Below are 16,962 nucleotides of genomic sequence, written 5' to 3'. Positions count from 1 at the left end.
AAGCTGGCCTTGCTAACAATGCCTACATTCACATGAAAGGATGAAAAAAAAGCTCCTTCGCCTGGGATTGCAACTCTGTTTCACAGGCATCAGCAACTCGCCTAATTGGAGAGTGGTAATGGCAGTAATGTGAGGAGGAAGGAGTGATTGTAGTGGAAGTGGGACTGATTACATTGTGCAGGGGATAGTGGAGCTGGCAACGTTGTGGTGAAGGAATGTCTTACTGAGTCTTTTGTCATCAAGGATCATGGAGAACCTGGCTGAAAATCATTCGGAGTATACAGTGGTTAGCACAGCTGCCTCACAGCACTGGGGACCCAGGTTCATCTCCAACCTTGAGTGACTGTCTGTGAGGAGTTTACACGTTCTCCCCATGTCTGTGTGGGTTTGCACTGGTTTTCTTCCACAGTTCATAGATATACAGGTTGGGTGGATTGGCCATGCTAAAATGCCCATAGTGTCCAGGTAAGTGCAGGCTAGGTGACTTAGCCATGGGAAATACAAGGGTACAGGGATAGGGTAGGGGGTTTGGGTGGGATGCTCTTCAGAGGGTCAGTGTGGACTCGATGGGCCGAATGGCCTGCTTCCACACTGTAGGGAATAATAAGATAATAAGATGTTTACAAAGTATTTTGAAAACATGACTTTTCATATTTATAGGATGTACTTTGTGTTGTTCTATAAGGTACAAACTTTAAGAACTATATACTGAATATTAGTGTAGAGATATTTACTACTTTGTTTCCTTTTACCCGCATCTGGAAAGTAACCAAGAAAACTCTCACGGAGATGGCACACACTGCTGCCACTGTGTTCCAGTGTTGAAAGGATTAAATATTGGAATTGATGGATGGGGTTCTAATCGCATAGACTGCTTTGTTCTGAATGCTGCTGAACTTGAGTATTTTTAACCACACTTATCCCAGAAATTGTGGAACATTTCTTCACATCCTGTTGTTCCTTGTATATGGTGGCAGGCTTTGGTGTTCAGGAGGTGATTAATCACCATGGAATTCCCAACTTAAGACTTGCTGTTGTATCAATAATAATTGTATTGCTGGACCAGTTGACTCACCAGTCAACGGTAACCTGCGGGATGTTGACGATGCAGGATTCAATTATGATAATGTCACTGAACATCAAGGAGCAATGGTTAAGTTCTCTTGTATTGGAGTTGGTCAATGCCTAGCATTTGTTTGGCATGAATATTTCTTGTCCAGCCTAAATGTTGTTGATCTTGTTGTGAATGGGCATACACTACTTCATTATCTGAGGATTGTGATTTATACTGAACACGATTATCCATAAACATCTCCACTTTGGAACTTATGACTGAAAGAAGGTCATTGATGCAACAGATGAAGATAGTTGGATCTTGGTCACTCGTGTTAGAGAAATGTGTTGCTGGAAAAGTGCAGCAGGTCAGGCAGCATCAAAGGAGCAGGAGAATCGACGTTTCGGGCATAAGCCCTTCTTCATTCCTGAAGAAGGGCTTATGCCCAAAACGTCAATTCTCCTGCTCCTTTGATGCTGCCTGACCTGCTGCGCTTTTCCAGCAACACATTTTTCAGCTCTGATCTCCAGCATCTGCAGTCCTCGCTTTCACTCGTGTTAGAGACTCAAGCAGAACCGTCCTGTGATTGAGATAATTAACCACAAACGGCAACAACCACCTTCCTCTGCACTAGGTTGAACTCCAATAAGTAGAGAATTTTCCCCCTGATTACAATTGACTTTGATTTGAGTTTCTTGTTGCCATGTTTGGTCAAAGGCTGTTTGAATGCCAAAACTGTATAGTCACACTTCACCTGTGGAATTCCTGTTCATATTTCTTACATTATCATGTTAAATGCAGACTCTGCTTCAGAGAAAAAAGCAATGGAAACTTTCCTTCCATCAATGCAAGTCAAACAGTTTCCATGCAACCCATTTTAAATTAACGCTAAGGCTGTGCACTGACAGATGGTATTTGAAAGATTATCAGGCCAAAAGGTTATACTCAGACATCGAGTGTTTGGCTTATTGTGCATAGTTAACCAGAATTGAATCAATAAATTTAAGTGCAATTGTAAAATAGTTGACCTTTTGTTTTTGTGGATGTGTAAAGTGAGCTTTACTTGATTCTACAAAGTTGCCCAAGTATGGGCATTGCAGAGTGATGCCAGATAATAGCTTTGCATCCCTTTACAGTTTATTTTTTGCTAAGACACAAGAAGGAAGCACAGACAGCTGGACTCAGAGACTTTATGAAGCAATGCCTTATAAAGAGAGGTTAACTGGTATGATGCACTCAACTTAAAAAAAAAGTGAACTGTTACAGAGAATTATCATCACCATGGTGTTCTGTATACTGCAGATTGGATTAATTTACTGCCCAAAGACTTCATTTTTATTTCTTTGCTCTGTTTCAACAGGGTGCCTCAGAATTGCACTGCCAAGTATAACCTTACCATATATGAGAAGGATGGTGATATTCTGAGATGTCGTTATGGACAAAGGACAAGACATGAATGTGCCCACTGTACCCAGCTGCCATTCTTCATGTTAGACCAGGTAGTTCAGCCAGCTTTCTAATGTCAGGTATAAACAAAGACTTTATAAGATTGCTTCATTTTTAAAAAAAGAGTCCTGGCCTAAGTTTGGAATTTGAATATGTGTCTGTGCCACTCAGATCATTGTAAATTGTTTTTATTCCCTTGACTGATTTGCTGTACTTTCTTCATGTGCTCATGTATTGGCAAACCTGGAAGCAAACAAATCATTTATTATTTTGTAAAACAGTAAACAAATGCAATTACTGATCAAGATTGCAACACAATATTTGCCTCACACTACTGTCTGGTCACTTAGCAGTGGTGTTATGTGAGGAGTACATACACAGCCATGGTTTTCTGTGGATTATAATAAATGGACAGAAAACGTGGACTGCATGCTCACAATTCAGTGTGCTGAGCTTACTGTGGGATCCTGTTACATCTGACAACAAGAACGTAGTCCTCAGGTGTCTTGCCTTAAGCTTTCATCCACTACAACAGAAGATCAGGCTGACACTCAGCTCCACTACTGAGGGCAATGCTACATTGTTGGAGATGACAGGACCTTGGTTTAAGGAGGACAAGTTTAAAGAAGCTTATGAATTTATTGAATTGGGATCCAAGGTACAAGTTAGAACAGGAGATACCACAGCAAGCCTAACATAATAAGAATGTGAAGAGGAGAGAGGATGTGCTAATATTTACTCAAGTATTCTTGCAGGAAAGCTGTGTCCTTCATTATAATGGTCGTGGGACATATGGGACATACAGCTTAGAATTGATTATTGAAGACTATCCAAGAGAAGCCACTGTCCTGACACACAGTGATGGCACACAAACCCTGCACACTGCTTTTGAAGAGGCTTCAACCACATCATTCAATCAAACCACTAAAGTCTTTAGCTCCATTCCGATGCAATTTGTGATCATTGGTAAGCAATCCTTGTGGTTTATTTCCCTCTTCTTCTGAAGGAAACTCCAGTAGCATCACTCGAGTGTGAAACTTAGTGACACTTCGAGGAGGTTGAGTGCACCAATCACAATCTGTACCTTGTCAGCGTTCGGCTCCTTCAACCCAAGAGCCAGGAACAACAAGCTTGACTGTTCCTCTTGCTGGCCCAGTATTCCAGATGTCAATAATGTCACCTTAAATGATATCCTGGCTAATTCGACTGCTGATGGAATTTGTGAGCTCACTAGGTGTTTCTTTTGAAGAAGTGGTATTCTGAAAATTATTTTGAACAGCTTGAATATTGTCAACTTTAGACAGAATCTAACATTGAAGAAAAGATTATTAATACATTTCTGCAATGTTCCTGTTGTTGTTTCACAGTTAGCAAGTTGAGCACCCCAATATTTAGGATGCAGGGAACTTGTAGGCAAGTGTGGTAGAACAGAAAGAACTCAGCTCGACCAGTTTACAGAGATCTAACTAAATTTAATGGTAAGACCGTGTTATAACTTTATTGTTTTCTACTTGGCAGCTGGCCAACTTCACAGGCTGGTTGACTACCACTCGAGTAATGGAGACCTCACAGAGTAAGAGAGCTGGAAGGGAGAAGTCAGCAATCATAGCAGAGTCTGGAGAGTGACCTTAGAAAGTGTTATGGAGGTTGAAGGCTCCTTGGAGGAGAGGATTCCAGGTCCTTCTGGCCCTCAAGGAGGCTATTAAAAACACCTTGTCTTGTAGAGGTTACAGTCCAGGCCTTCCTTTCTCTGTGGGCATCTTACATTTAAATCAAGCTCCCAAATGGAATTGGACAGCTTAACTTAAAATGGTAACATATAGGACACATACATACCTTGCTATCCACTGCTGTCAAACTAACAAAGGATGATATGTAGCAGTTTGGGGATACAGAGCTTATATTTTACACTTTAACTTTGATCTTCTACTACTCTTCCCTTATTTTCTCGGAAATAATTAGCCGAGGTCAAACATCCAGTGCCCTACTTTTTCCCACAGAGCCTCCAGTGCTGAATAAAAAAAGCCTTGGTGTTCTAACACACTGCTGTTCGAACACACCGTTGTATCATTTTTAAATAGTGCTCATAAACAAACATCAGAAAACTTTTATTTCTGTCCCAAACTGCCATGAAATGTCTGCAACAGTTCCAGAAGTGCTGCCTCAGGGGAGCACATTGTTTCAAGCAATGACAAATTGGATGGCTGGAAGTTGCTCTTAATGAGACCCATCTCTGCAAGTGCTAATTCGTTTTGATTAAATACTTCTGGGAGAATAGCCAAAATAGCCATCTACATCCAAAGATGTGCAGGTAAGGTGGATTGGCCATGCTAAATTGCCCTTAGTCATTGTCCAGGGATGTGCAGGCTTGATGGATTAACCATGGGAAATGTAGGGTTGCGGGGATAGGGTAGGGGGTGGGTCTGGGTGAGATGCTCTTTAGAAAGTCAGTATGGACTCGATAGGCTGAATGGTCTGCTTCCACACTGTGGGGATTCTGATTCTAAGTGTTAAACATTCCTACAGTAATGGTGCTCACTGTCATTTTCAGATTCTACTCAGCTTTACAGTGTGAGGAGCCTAAGTAAAGTTCAGTGATGTTAGAGACAATGAGAGTAACAATAACCTTATATGTAATATGATTTGGAGATGCCTTCTTGCTCCGAAAGCTAGTGTGCTTCCAATTAAACCTGTTGGACTATTACCTGGTGTTGTGTGATTTTTAACTATATGTAATATATTTGACACAATGTAGTATGCACTTGTGTAACTTGTTTTCAATTGTTGCAGTGGACAGGTCAATATCACAGTGTGCATTGGGAATATTCCGTCCCATGTTTGTTCATCCAACGCCTCCAAATGGAGCAAGAATACCTGCTTCACTTTATGGTGAAGTTACTTTTACAATAAGTGCCATCAGTCTAAATGAAAGGTATCTCTTTTCATTGTCAATATTATGAATTACATTGTCTATATGAATTACAGTGTAACCTTCTCAAGTTTATAACTACATACCCACTGATTTCAGTCAGCAGTTGTATTGAAGAATACAATAGTCAATTTTATTGAGTTTTCGAACTCTTTACAACTGGAGGATAATAGTTACCAAATTCTAGGACTGTCACCCAAACTCTCTTGACCACTGGGTGGTTTCATTCAGTGTTTTATTTTGTCAGTTTTTTTGATCAAAGATTCCAAGGATTTGAAGCTGATTACAGAACTGCCTGGATATTTTGGGTAAAAAGGTCTGTTTCCTCAGCTGTTTGATTGGCATTCCAACATGGCACCTCCAAGGGAAAGAACATACTCGGCTCAAGGTTTTCTCCATTGTACCACAGGTTTTAACACACAGCCACTTGTAGGAAAACAAAAGGCATGTTGCTGAAGCTTTGGATTTTTCACTCACCAGGAAAAACACAAGAATAATTTTCAAAAGACTTCAGCAATTCACATTACAAGAAAAATGGGTGCTGATTGGTTGGCATGATGACACTGATTGCGCTAGGTGTTGCCATTCTATACTCACGCATACAGCATTGGCCATTGGATAGTGATCTGGAGTAAAATTCCAAACAACATCTTCCCTTTCTATCCCAAGATGCTTAATGTTGTATGGGCATGCCAACTCATTACATTGTAGAATCTGTTCCTCAAGAGGAAGGTTCCTTCCATCATCTTCAAGTGTAGAAACTGCAGGCCCTGTCGGATATAGTGCAATGGAAGTAAACCTCTTCCTGATATAACTGGAAGAGTATTTTATAGTTAATGAGGCATAATTTATTGCATGATAGCCACTAACTACAGGTTACATTGATATGTTAGATGCCATTACAGAGACTTGAAGGAGGATCAGGTCCTAGGTCTCACTTCTTCAAGGTCCTAAGTTATTCTGTCCACATCATTGTAGAGGGTGGTACTCATGACATGCCTCAAAATTAACCATTTCAAATTCAAATGCGACACTGAGGACATTTAATTCACCATGTCCTCAAGAGTGCAACTGGAATTGTCTGGACACAATTTCATGGTGGACAAAGTACTTACCAATTAAACCATCGTGGATGCCATGATTTTTTTTAAATGGTTGGGTTTGTCATATTTCTAAGTGATCCAAAGAAGTATCATAACATGCTGTTTGCATTACTAGAGGTCAAGATAACTTGCTGAACAGAAAAAAAAAAGTGAGGAAAGGAAGGCCTTTCAATAAATAAAATTCAATCCACCAAAGCGATTCTATTATGACCTTCCCTTCTGAATCTAAAAGGAGTTGTATGTTCTGATATATACCAGCCATTAGCTCTGTTATTCTCAACACTTAGCAGGTCTCACCTGTAATACATTAACTTTTGTCTATAATGCTTGTAAAGGAAGACAATTTTAAATAGTGAGGGCAAAGGGACAGTCCTTAATTCTTTTTTCTTCCACTTATTTGTCAGAATCACAGGCTTTACAATAGTGGGTCCCCATGGATTACACAAATCAGATATTTGGAGTGTTAACGGTGACCGATCTGTGTCGACAAATATTTCTTGGTCAGTGGGAGTTCATGATGGTCCAAAGCAAGTTGCAGTGTGCTTTCTCTCAGTAACTTCAACAGGGTAAGGGATCATTTGCAGCTACTTCTGTTTGAGACACAAGTGAGCAGTTATTTTCAGACTTACGCCATCCTGGGGTTGAATGAATACAGACATTTTAACTCTGTAAGATTTCATGAATTATATAATTATGGTATGCAAATATAACAGGACGAACTTGAAAAATAGTGAGTTAATTGAAATCAATATATTGATATATGCATCCCTAATGAAAAGCAAAGGAATATTTTGTTAAAGGAATTTTTGCTTGAACTAGTGCGAGTTGATATTTTATATATAAAATTATGAATATTTTAAATTTAGGAATTAATATTCTGTCATAAAGCTATGGAAATATAACTTCTAAGAAAAACAAAAGTGAAGATTCTTGCAGCCCCCTTCCCACTATTCTCTTCCTGTCCTGCCTCCAACCATCCTCTATCGTCCCCAACTCTTTGAATTTCTTATTCTGTATCCTCATGCTGGTTAATAATTTAGCCTTTCTACTTCTGAGCTGGAATTCCTCATCTTCCCTTACATCTGAACAAAATAATCATAATATTGTAGCTCTTGTATTGATGCTCTGCAAAATCAAATTGCCCCTTATTGGCTTCATTTCTTGCTAAAACTATAAAAAGGTCAAAATTTCAGCGCTTGATATTCCACCTGAATCACAGTAACCTTTGTTAAATGAAGAACATCAAGCAGAACACCAGGAAGTCTCCATGTTCTTTCTCAAATTAAGCCCATTTGATCTACAGTGTCCATCCAAACCACCTGAATGCAGAATCTGTGGTAATCTAGTTTCGGCAGCATTCCCTGAATACTACTCTGGAATGTTAGCTCTTGTTAGATCCTTACTTCGGTCCTGGATTAGAGATCAAACTCATTGTTTTTTGACTCAATTTGAGAGTATTGAAATTGGAATTGAGGAAAGGCTGTTAGGGTTCTGTCAATTTCACTCTGTGGTACCAATTCCTCCTGTAGACATGCAGTGCCTTGTGGAGGTTCTAGTGGGATAGGGAGAAAAGTTTCATCTTTCAGAAATCAATTGTAAAATTCAGTGTTCTTGCTTTGTCTCCCAAAGTAAAACCTTCCTGTTTATTCATTTTCCTTTCATTCAGGCTACAGTCAGAACCACAGTGCATTTGGATTGTCCTAAGTAAGTATCAGTCCCAGTATTTACATTTTCATTCCAATATGAGAAGGAATTCAATGTCTCTAATTATGTGTGCGGTATGTCAGAAAAGTAGTAGGTCCAGATTTAGTTCTCTCTTTATTCCCTTTATTTAATGCTATTTGTAGTACATACTAATGTATTGGGACATGAGTTTGAAACCCAGTGTAGCAGTTAGTGAAATTTGAATTTCATACAAGTCTGGAATTAAAATAAAAAAGACTTGTTTCATGGCAACTGTGTAACCATTGTCAATTGTTGTAAATATTTATTTGGTTTACTGATATACTTTAGGTAAGGAAAGTCTGCCATCCTTACCCATTCCTACACAGGTGACACAGTAGCTAGCACTGCTGCCTCACAGCACCAGAGACCCGGGTTCTATTCCAGTGTTGGGTAACTATCTGTCTACCTGGAGTTTGTATGTTCTCCCCATGTTGGGCTTCTGCTGGATGCCCTAGTCTCCTCCCACAGTCCAAAGATGTGCACGTTGGTTGGATTGGCCGTGCTAAGTTGCCCTGTAGGCTAGGTGGGTTGGCTGTGGTAAATATGGTTATAGGGATGGGGGTGGAGGAATCTGGGAGAGATGCTCTTCGGAGGGTTGATGCAGAATCAATGGGCCAAATGGCCTATATCTGCAATGTAGGGATTCTCTGAATGTTCATGTGACTCTAGACCCATAGCAATGTAATTGATTTTTAACTGCACTGCAAGTACGGCTCAGGAGTAAATCCTGACCCAGCCAATGCTGCCCACACTCTGTGAACAAATACAAAATTCTGCAAAATTCATGGCACTCAGCTCCACCTACCCCCACCTTCATTCCTGAAGAAGGATTATACACAAAACATCAATTTCTCCATCTCCTGATGCTGCCTGGCTTGCTGTGTTCCTCCAGCATCCTGCTTGTCTACTTTAGATTCCAGTATCTGCAAGTTTTTTTGACTCTTCCTAACAAAACATAGTTCTGTGACATGGCTTTTCAGATTGGACTTAGACTTGTAAAACTTCAAGGTATACTTCAAAGAGAAGAAAACTATAGAGAAATATTATTAAAGAAACTATATGAGGTTGCAAACGGTGTATAAGATCTTTTTATACTCTGTTCTTGTAAGATCACGGGACAACTAGCTTCCATTAGTATTTAACTAAAGCAGATAGATAGTGTTACAATCCCAGAACATTTTGAAGCAATATGTGATTATTTAAGACTGTGGAAAGTCAGAATGCAAATGTCAATCAACCTGTGTGGTTCTGTTTATTTTCCCTTGTGTCTATTTACTAATGGAGTCATCAAATTTTATTTCTCTCTTTATTTAAAGACATGGGCTTACATGATGAACCATCACTAGTTGGCCCAGGTAAGAATTCTTGCATTCAACCTTTAAACCCTTCCAGTAAGATTCGTGGAAAAATGGATAAAGGTAAATGGAATCCTGATCAAAATAGGTTTGGGTCACCTCAGTGATATTAAATGGAAACAAATTATAGGACTGAGACAAGTGTACAAAGAACAAAATATGCCATCGGTAGAATGAAGTGTTCACATTTGCTGTTTTTATTTGCATTCTTATGAAGTGTTTAATTTAATATTTTATTATTAAGACTTTTTATGAATTATTCCTGGTACATAAACTTTGTGATCATTGTCATGAAAAGCAAACAAATCTGGTTACCTCAGGAAGTATTATGAACCTGCTGACAGCATGAGGGTCAATACATTCTCAAAGCCTTAGAATTCTTCTTATAAACCACTTTGCTTTTTCTTTTCTCACAAAGACATCAACATTCTGCAAGTAGGACTTTGTGACCTGTTCATTATGTCCCATGTTTTAAGCTTTGTAAAGTGAACTTGAAAACTTTCTACAAGAACCACCCTGAACACAACTTGCATTACACAAGGAACAATGACAGGAACATGCTGCAAGGTTGTGATATAGTCAAAGAATTACAGCAGTTAGATCACTCATCTGCTTCGCTGTCATGCCACAGAACTAGGATATTGATCATAAAACATGATGCAGCAGTCCAAATTAGAGTTTAATATTGGTGATAGCATCCTCTACAAAACAGCAAAGTAACATTACTAGATCTATGATATAACATTGAGTCATAGAGGTGTACAGCACGGAAACAGACCCTTCAGTCCAACTCAACAATGCTGACCAGATATCCTAATCTAATCTAGTTCCATTTACCAGCACATGGCCCATATCCCTCTAAACCCTTCCTATTCAAACACTCATCCAAATGCCTTTTAAATGTTGTAATTGTACTAGCCTCCACCATTTCTTCTGGCAGCTCATTCATAAATGCATTTCCTCTCAGTTGCCCCTTAGGTTCCTTTTAAATTTTTTCCCTCTCTGATATATTACAAAAGGAAAGCTCACTTGTGTCTCTGTCATAGATCTCCAGTGCTCAACAAATGCAATGGTTCTGTCTGTCCCAAGACGTTTGGTGGCCAACTTGCCAGAGAGTAACCTGCAGCTCAATGATGCATCTTGTAACATCACTGGTAATACCACTCATGTCCTGGTGAAGATCCCGCTTTCTGGATGTGGTACTAAATTACTGGTATGTAATAATTCTACATTTGTTCTCTGAAAAGATAGAAAGACTAGGTTCGATATCTGGTTTGAACTAAATTAGTTGATCTCAGGCAAATAGTCTCATGAAATATAGGCATCCAATAACAACAAAAAACCCTTAGCTAAATAAGGAAAAACAGTCCCAGAGCTCCTGGCCTTGATTATTTTCTTTTATTCATTCATAGGATGTATGAGTCAATTTTTGTTGTCCTTTGGACAACTGATTGTTTTATTAAGCCATTCAGAGGACAATTAAGGGTTCCCCACACTTGCAGAGTTGCACATAGGTTGAACTGGATATGCATGAAAGATCTCTTTCCCTAAATGGCATTAGTAAACAAGATGAGTTTTTTTTAAACAACAGTCAGATTGTTTCAATATCAGCTTTACTGTTTTTCTCCTTGCTTTCAGACTTACTTAAATACAGGTCCTTATCCCTTTATCCGAAATGCTCAGGTCCAGCTGCTTTGTGGAAATGGGAATTTTGTGGTTTTCGGAACTAATGTAGCGCCCCCTGTAGGGTGCAGGATAGCAACCTGTAATCAAACATAAGTACTGTACTGCAGAAAAAATGTATGAATACTCACACTAAGCAGGATAAATAAAGATTAGAAACACTACCATACTTTATTTATAGAGTAGTGTACTGATAAATGAAATACATTGACCATAAATATTCAACAACATTTTATTTCTATAAAAAACATTACAGGAAAAACATTTGGGAAAACTTAAATGCGCAAATCTTATTTATAGAGTAATATATTCAAATTCATGAAATATCGACTACAAATATTCAACAACGTTTTATTTCCATAAAAAACATTCCAATAAAAACATTCTGTAAACTTAAACATACATGCCTTCAGCACTCTGGCAGGCACTGGTTTTAAAAGCTTCTTCAAGTGTCATCTGTCTCATTAACATAGGTTTCTGTCTAAGTAATCTCTCTTCAACTGAGTAAGTTGCCATAATCACTTGCTCACTGATAAATGGATGTTGTTCAAGGTCAGCAATTAATCGATCACACATTTTCACCATCTCGTCCATGGGGACTTCTTCAACTGTGATTACTAACTCATCATCATCATCATATCACTACTATCCTCACACTTATCTGTACAGGAGCCCATATTTAAAACCATTGCAGCAATGTTCCCATCTCTCTAGGAATGCACGACAGCCACATCTTTGTCAATGTTCAGCATTTCTTCGATGTCAGCTTCAAGTAATTTATTTACACTTTTGCTCGATAAATTTTGTATGTAAGTAACAAGGCTTGCTATCATCTTTTTCTCTTCAGCGACATGAAATCCTTCAAACTCTTCATCTGCAGGTTCATTTACAAGAAACATCATTGTAGGCCAGAGTCTGTGCCAAGCATTTGTTAATGTTGCTTTATCAACATCATTCCAAACATTAGCAACTACATAAATGGGATTGTTAAGACTGAACTCTTTCAGGAAGTCTTGAATTCCTACCTCTCTGTTGACCGCAGCAAGCATACAGTTTAAAAGATAGTCTTTATATTTGCTCTTCATTGAGCGTAAAATTCCTTGGTCACAAGGCTATATATTATGTTAGGGGGCAAGTAAATGCCAAAAACATTACTTTTCACAAGCTGTTTGGCAGGGGGATGTGTGGAGCAGTTGTCAAGGCACAATAAAATTTTACACTTTTCTTCAAGTCCAGCCTGTTTGTAATGAGCTCGTAACGGTGGTACGAAGTGTTTACTGAATGAATCTGAAAATAATTTTCGGGTTACCCTTGCTTTCTTGTTTGCATAATAATGCACAGGCAAATTGCGTACACCTTTAAGACAACTCGGATGTTTGCTTTTCCCAATCACTGCCAATTTCACCTTGTGTGTGCCTGCAGCATTGACACACCCAAGAATAGTTAATCTGTCCTTCCTTAAAACCTACTAGTGCTCTCTCATTAACCGTTGCTAATGTTTTTTTTGGGACATAGCGCCAGTAGAGAGTTGTTTCATCAGCATTGTAAATTTGTTCAGGACTAAGGCTTTCGTCAGATATCAGCTTGGCAAATTCACCAACATAATTTTCAGCTGCTTCATGGTCAGCAGAAGACTTTTTGCCACAGATTTTCAGGTATTTCACACCATTACGCTTCTTGAATTTCTCCAACCAACCTTATGAAGATTGACATTGGCCTTTAATGTTCAGTTCTTTATGATGATATTTTCTAGCTTGTCTCATGCCCATCAAGGCAGTCAGTGGCAGTTGTTGTCTAATCCACTCCATCAACACACGGTTAAGATCTTCATGTTTTGCCCTAAGCAGTGTTTTCCTATTTTCCATTAGTTGATGGTCATCACTGTCACCATAAAACTTCAGTAACTTGTCTTTCTGTTTCTTCAAACATAGACAGTGGTAATTCCAACACCATGTTCTTCAGTAAGACGCTGCACAGCCACACCATGATCAAGCTTCTGCAATAACTCTACTTTCTGCATTATTGATAATGACAGATGCTTCCTTTTCTTTATATTATTGTTAGCCATAGATGTACCTGCATCTCTTTTTGACATTTTCACTCTAAGATTAAACAATTTAGCACAGCAAAAACAATACACAACTGACGTCTCTGACTGCTGGGCCACGCTGCCATGTGGGTCGAGTAGGTGCAGCCTTCGCCCACCAAGAAAACCCCGTTATGTTACGCAGACATGACTGATGCTGCACACTCCATGAAAACCTTTGGTTTTTGGAGCTTTTCGGTTTTTGGATGCTCGAATAAAGGGATGCACACCTGTACTTGAATTTAAATTCCCTGCTTGTTGTCATGGAATTTAAATACATATCTCAGATCGTTAGTTTGGGCAGCTCGATTGCCTGTCCAATACTTTAGCCATAACTATGTCACAGGTATGCTTCAATGTCCAGTCATCCCAGCTGGAAGTATATGGGTATGAGCGTTAGTTGAGGATATGACAATCTCAGCTGTGTGGTCCATATTGACTGATTATGTCAAGATGTCCTCTTCAGGTCAGAGTTCCAGCTGTTACAATGCAAGCTGACCTATTTCCCTGGGTCAGGGTCATTAAATATTCAGAATGGGTTCATGCCAAGACTTGCACCACCAAGGCAGAGTGTGCCATTGACCCTGACAAAATGTTACAATGGAATTGCAAAGAATTGAGATAGTTATAAAGAGCAGAAGTTTGCCAAAGATAGAGGAGTTGTAGCATTGCATGGACCAGTAGAATCAAAATTTATACAATAGATCACTGGGCTTCCATTTGGAGGGAAAGGGGGCTACTATAAAATCAACAACTTGTATTTATATAGCACCTTTATCATGGGGAAACTGGAGCGATTGTAATGAGGTCAGCCAGGTGGACCTCATAAAACGAGTTCCCTGATTGGGGCTGGTAATCTGGTCCAGTCACGGAGCTCTGCCTGACGGATATAAACAGGAGTGTCAGAGGGTCTGCTCAGTCTGAGAGCTGGATCAGAGTCCAGGACTTTCCACGTGTAAATAAAAGATGACTTGGTGATGGGGTACTGGCCTCTGTAAAGTTATTTCAGGACCATCCTAAGGTACTTTATAGGAACAGAAATGTTGAGATGAAGAGAGGGAACTCCAAAGCTTCAGGTTAAGGCAGCTGAAAGTATGCTGCCAATGCTCAGTAATTCAAATTGGGAGTCTCAAAAGGTGACAATTGGAGGCATATAGAAATTTCAGAAGGTAATAAAGGAGGAGGAGATTACAGAGATAGGAAGAGGTGAAACCATGCAGGTACTTGAAAATGAGATTGAGAATTTCAAAGCTTGAGGTGTTGCTTAACTGAAAGTTACTGTAGGTCAGGAGCTCAGGATTGATGAGTAAATTGGTCCAAGGCAGTTTAGGACATGGGTAGCAGAGTTGTGGATTACTTCATCTTTACTGAGGAATGAACTTGAGAGGCCAACCAGGGGTATGTTGGAGTCTCTGAGGTGAAGCAAGGATGGAGTTGAAGGATGTTCCAGGATGGAAAGAAGCAATTTTAGTGATGGTGCAGATATGTGTTTAGGAACATCACAATGGGATTACATGTAACATCAGAGTTGTCAACAGTCTGTTTTAAATTCAGATTGTTGCTAAGAAGCAGGAAAAAGTCAATGGCCAAAGAAAGAAGTTGTGGCAAGTGTTACAATATTTAGTATTGCTTAGATGTTGAAGGACCAGGGCCAAATGCTTTGTAGCAATACCTGGTGTGTTTCTTTAAAAAGGGGTCATTGAACATTTACGTGGACAGTGGAGTTGTTTTCAGCATAGTTTCCTGTAAATCACATGATTGGTGATAACTGCTTGCTTTGCTGTTGACACAACGCTGAGGTTATTTTGTACAGTGAATGGTTTGGAGAGATATTTGTTTCATCTGGTCCATTGGGAAGAAAGCCTGATAAGAACAATTTCAATTTGAGGAAAGAAAGATAGGATCAAACTGAGCTCGAGGAAAACCTCCTAATAACTAGCTGCCCAGTTGCTCACTGAAGTTTCTGAAAATAAATTCCACTTGTTGAATACAAGGTGCAATCTGTATGGGTCTTTTGAAACAATGACTGGAGAAACATCTCAGGATTGGTTTCCCTGAGCAAACTGTCTTCAAGACTTCAGACACATTATGCATGGTTAGTGACTTGACCACACCTGCCAGAGCATCAGTGCAACAGAATGTGGAACATCCTGAGCTTTATCCTTTTGAATGGGAGAATAGTCCATTTTTACTTTTCACGAGGCCAATTTTTACAGAGAAATCTGATATTTTTATTTTTCCTGGAGGGTTTGTTTTGTGAAATTTACAGGGATAAGCCTTTAAATTTTACATTACTGACTATGTATGTTAATTAGTAAAGATGTGATAAGTTTTGTTTTAGCAATAAACCTATAATTGTGTTGAGTAAGAATCCCGGTTAATAGATCTTGCTGTTTAAGTTTTGTTGTTTAAACCTGATATCGATAAAGTATTTAGTTTAATCATATGTAACATTATGGAAAATAAAAGTGACTGGAAATAACCCCCCTCCCTCCTCCACCCACACCCTCCCCCCTCCCCCTCCGCCCCCACCTTAGAGTTCCATCACACACAAGCTAAGGGAAGCCAGTCCCAATATGAATGTGGGTGTTTCTGAAACTGGGAACTATTTCCTTCATATAAATGTCACACGTTTCTTCTTCTCAGGAAGATGAATCCCACTATATCTTCACAAATAAACTCATCAGCCGGAGCAGAAATACAATTTTGGCAGACAGAGAGAAGGTGGCCATCCCAGTGACATGTAAATTCCAGCGATTAAATAATGGCAGTAAAGAAACCAACTTATTGAAGACTGCTACAGAGAAGGTATTTGGAGACTACAGCTTTGAAATTCAGTTCAGTAAACAGTACAACTCCAGCAGGAGATCAGCCAAGGCTCACACTCCATTTGATGCTACCAAAAAGGACCATTTATACATAAGCATCATTGTCAAGAGCAATGTGACTACCCTCTCACTCTATGTGGAGTCTTGCCAGATGTCAGAATATAACTCTTCAGCAGGAATTACACTTTTACATCAAGGGTAAGGCAACTTTTCTTTTTCATTTTCATGATGGAACTTTCAGTCTGCCAGAAAACTGCTGGGAGTATGTCATCAGCCCATTGTGCACAGTAGTTCTCTATTAGAATTCCAATTCTCTATTCCTGTTTGAAGTTGAAAGTTAAAGTCAGCACTTGAGTGTCTGTCAAAAATACTTGACAGTGTGATTTCTGCCCATTTATCACACAGCAGATAGTACTATAACCAATGTATTAAAAATACCTAAGTAGATAATAACAACTACAGCATTTATGTTTGGCATGGATCCTTGCACAATCTGACTTATACAACCACTGGAATTGGCCGAAGATGACATTTGGTCCATCCAGTCTTTGTTGACTCTTACTTTCAATAATCCAAATCTCTTCTCAAAGAAACATTTACTCACAGAAAGTTAGCTATGTGGGATAGACTGTTGGTAAGTATTTTCTTATGTTTTCAACTGTCTTTAAAGAGGACAGTTTCTTCAAAACAAAAATGCAGATTAAGGAACTGTAAATACTGGAAACTGAAAAAAATAACAATGCATGGAATACC

General features: G+C 39.2%; 1 protein-coding gene across 2 annotated transcripts in view; it reads left to right on the top strand.

Moving 5' to 3' along the window:
* Window positions 1-16,962, top strand: part of LOC122557859 (uncharacterized) — a 37,679-nt gene that overhangs the window by 7,053 nt on the left and 13,664 nt on the right. Inside the window, exons 4-11 of one of the 2 annotated variants that reach the window (XM_043705992.2) lie at window positions 2,415-2,553; window positions 3,256-3,466; window positions 5,291-5,432; window positions 6,937-7,098; window positions 8,199-8,236; window positions 9,574-9,612; window positions 10,659-10,825; window positions 16,028-16,407. In XM_043705992.2, coding sequence (XP_043561927.2) covers window positions 2,415-2,553; window positions 3,256-3,466; window positions 5,291-5,432; window positions 6,937-7,098; window positions 8,199-8,236; window positions 9,574-9,612; window positions 10,659-10,825; window positions 16,028-16,407 — 1,278 coding nt within the window. The remainder of the gene's footprint in view (window positions 1-2,414; window positions 2,554-3,255; window positions 3,467-5,290; window positions 5,433-6,936; window positions 7,099-8,198; window positions 8,237-9,573; window positions 9,613-10,658; window positions 10,826-16,027; window positions 16,408-16,962) is intronic. The other variant, XM_043705993.2, reaches the window with a different exon arrangement.

The sequence above is a fragment of the Chiloscyllium plagiosum genome, unplaced genomic scaffold (assembly GCF_037043375.1).
Source record: "Chiloscyllium plagiosum isolate Xiang-an unplaced genomic scaffold, Cpla_swu_hap1 HiC_scaffold_18, whole genome shotgun sequence".
NCBI lineage: Eukaryota > Metazoa > Chordata > Chondrichthyes > Orectolobiformes > Hemiscylliidae > Chiloscyllium > Chiloscyllium plagiosum.
Note: the sequence above shows the minus strand (reverse complement) of the source record. Positions and strands in the feature narration are given on the sequence as shown.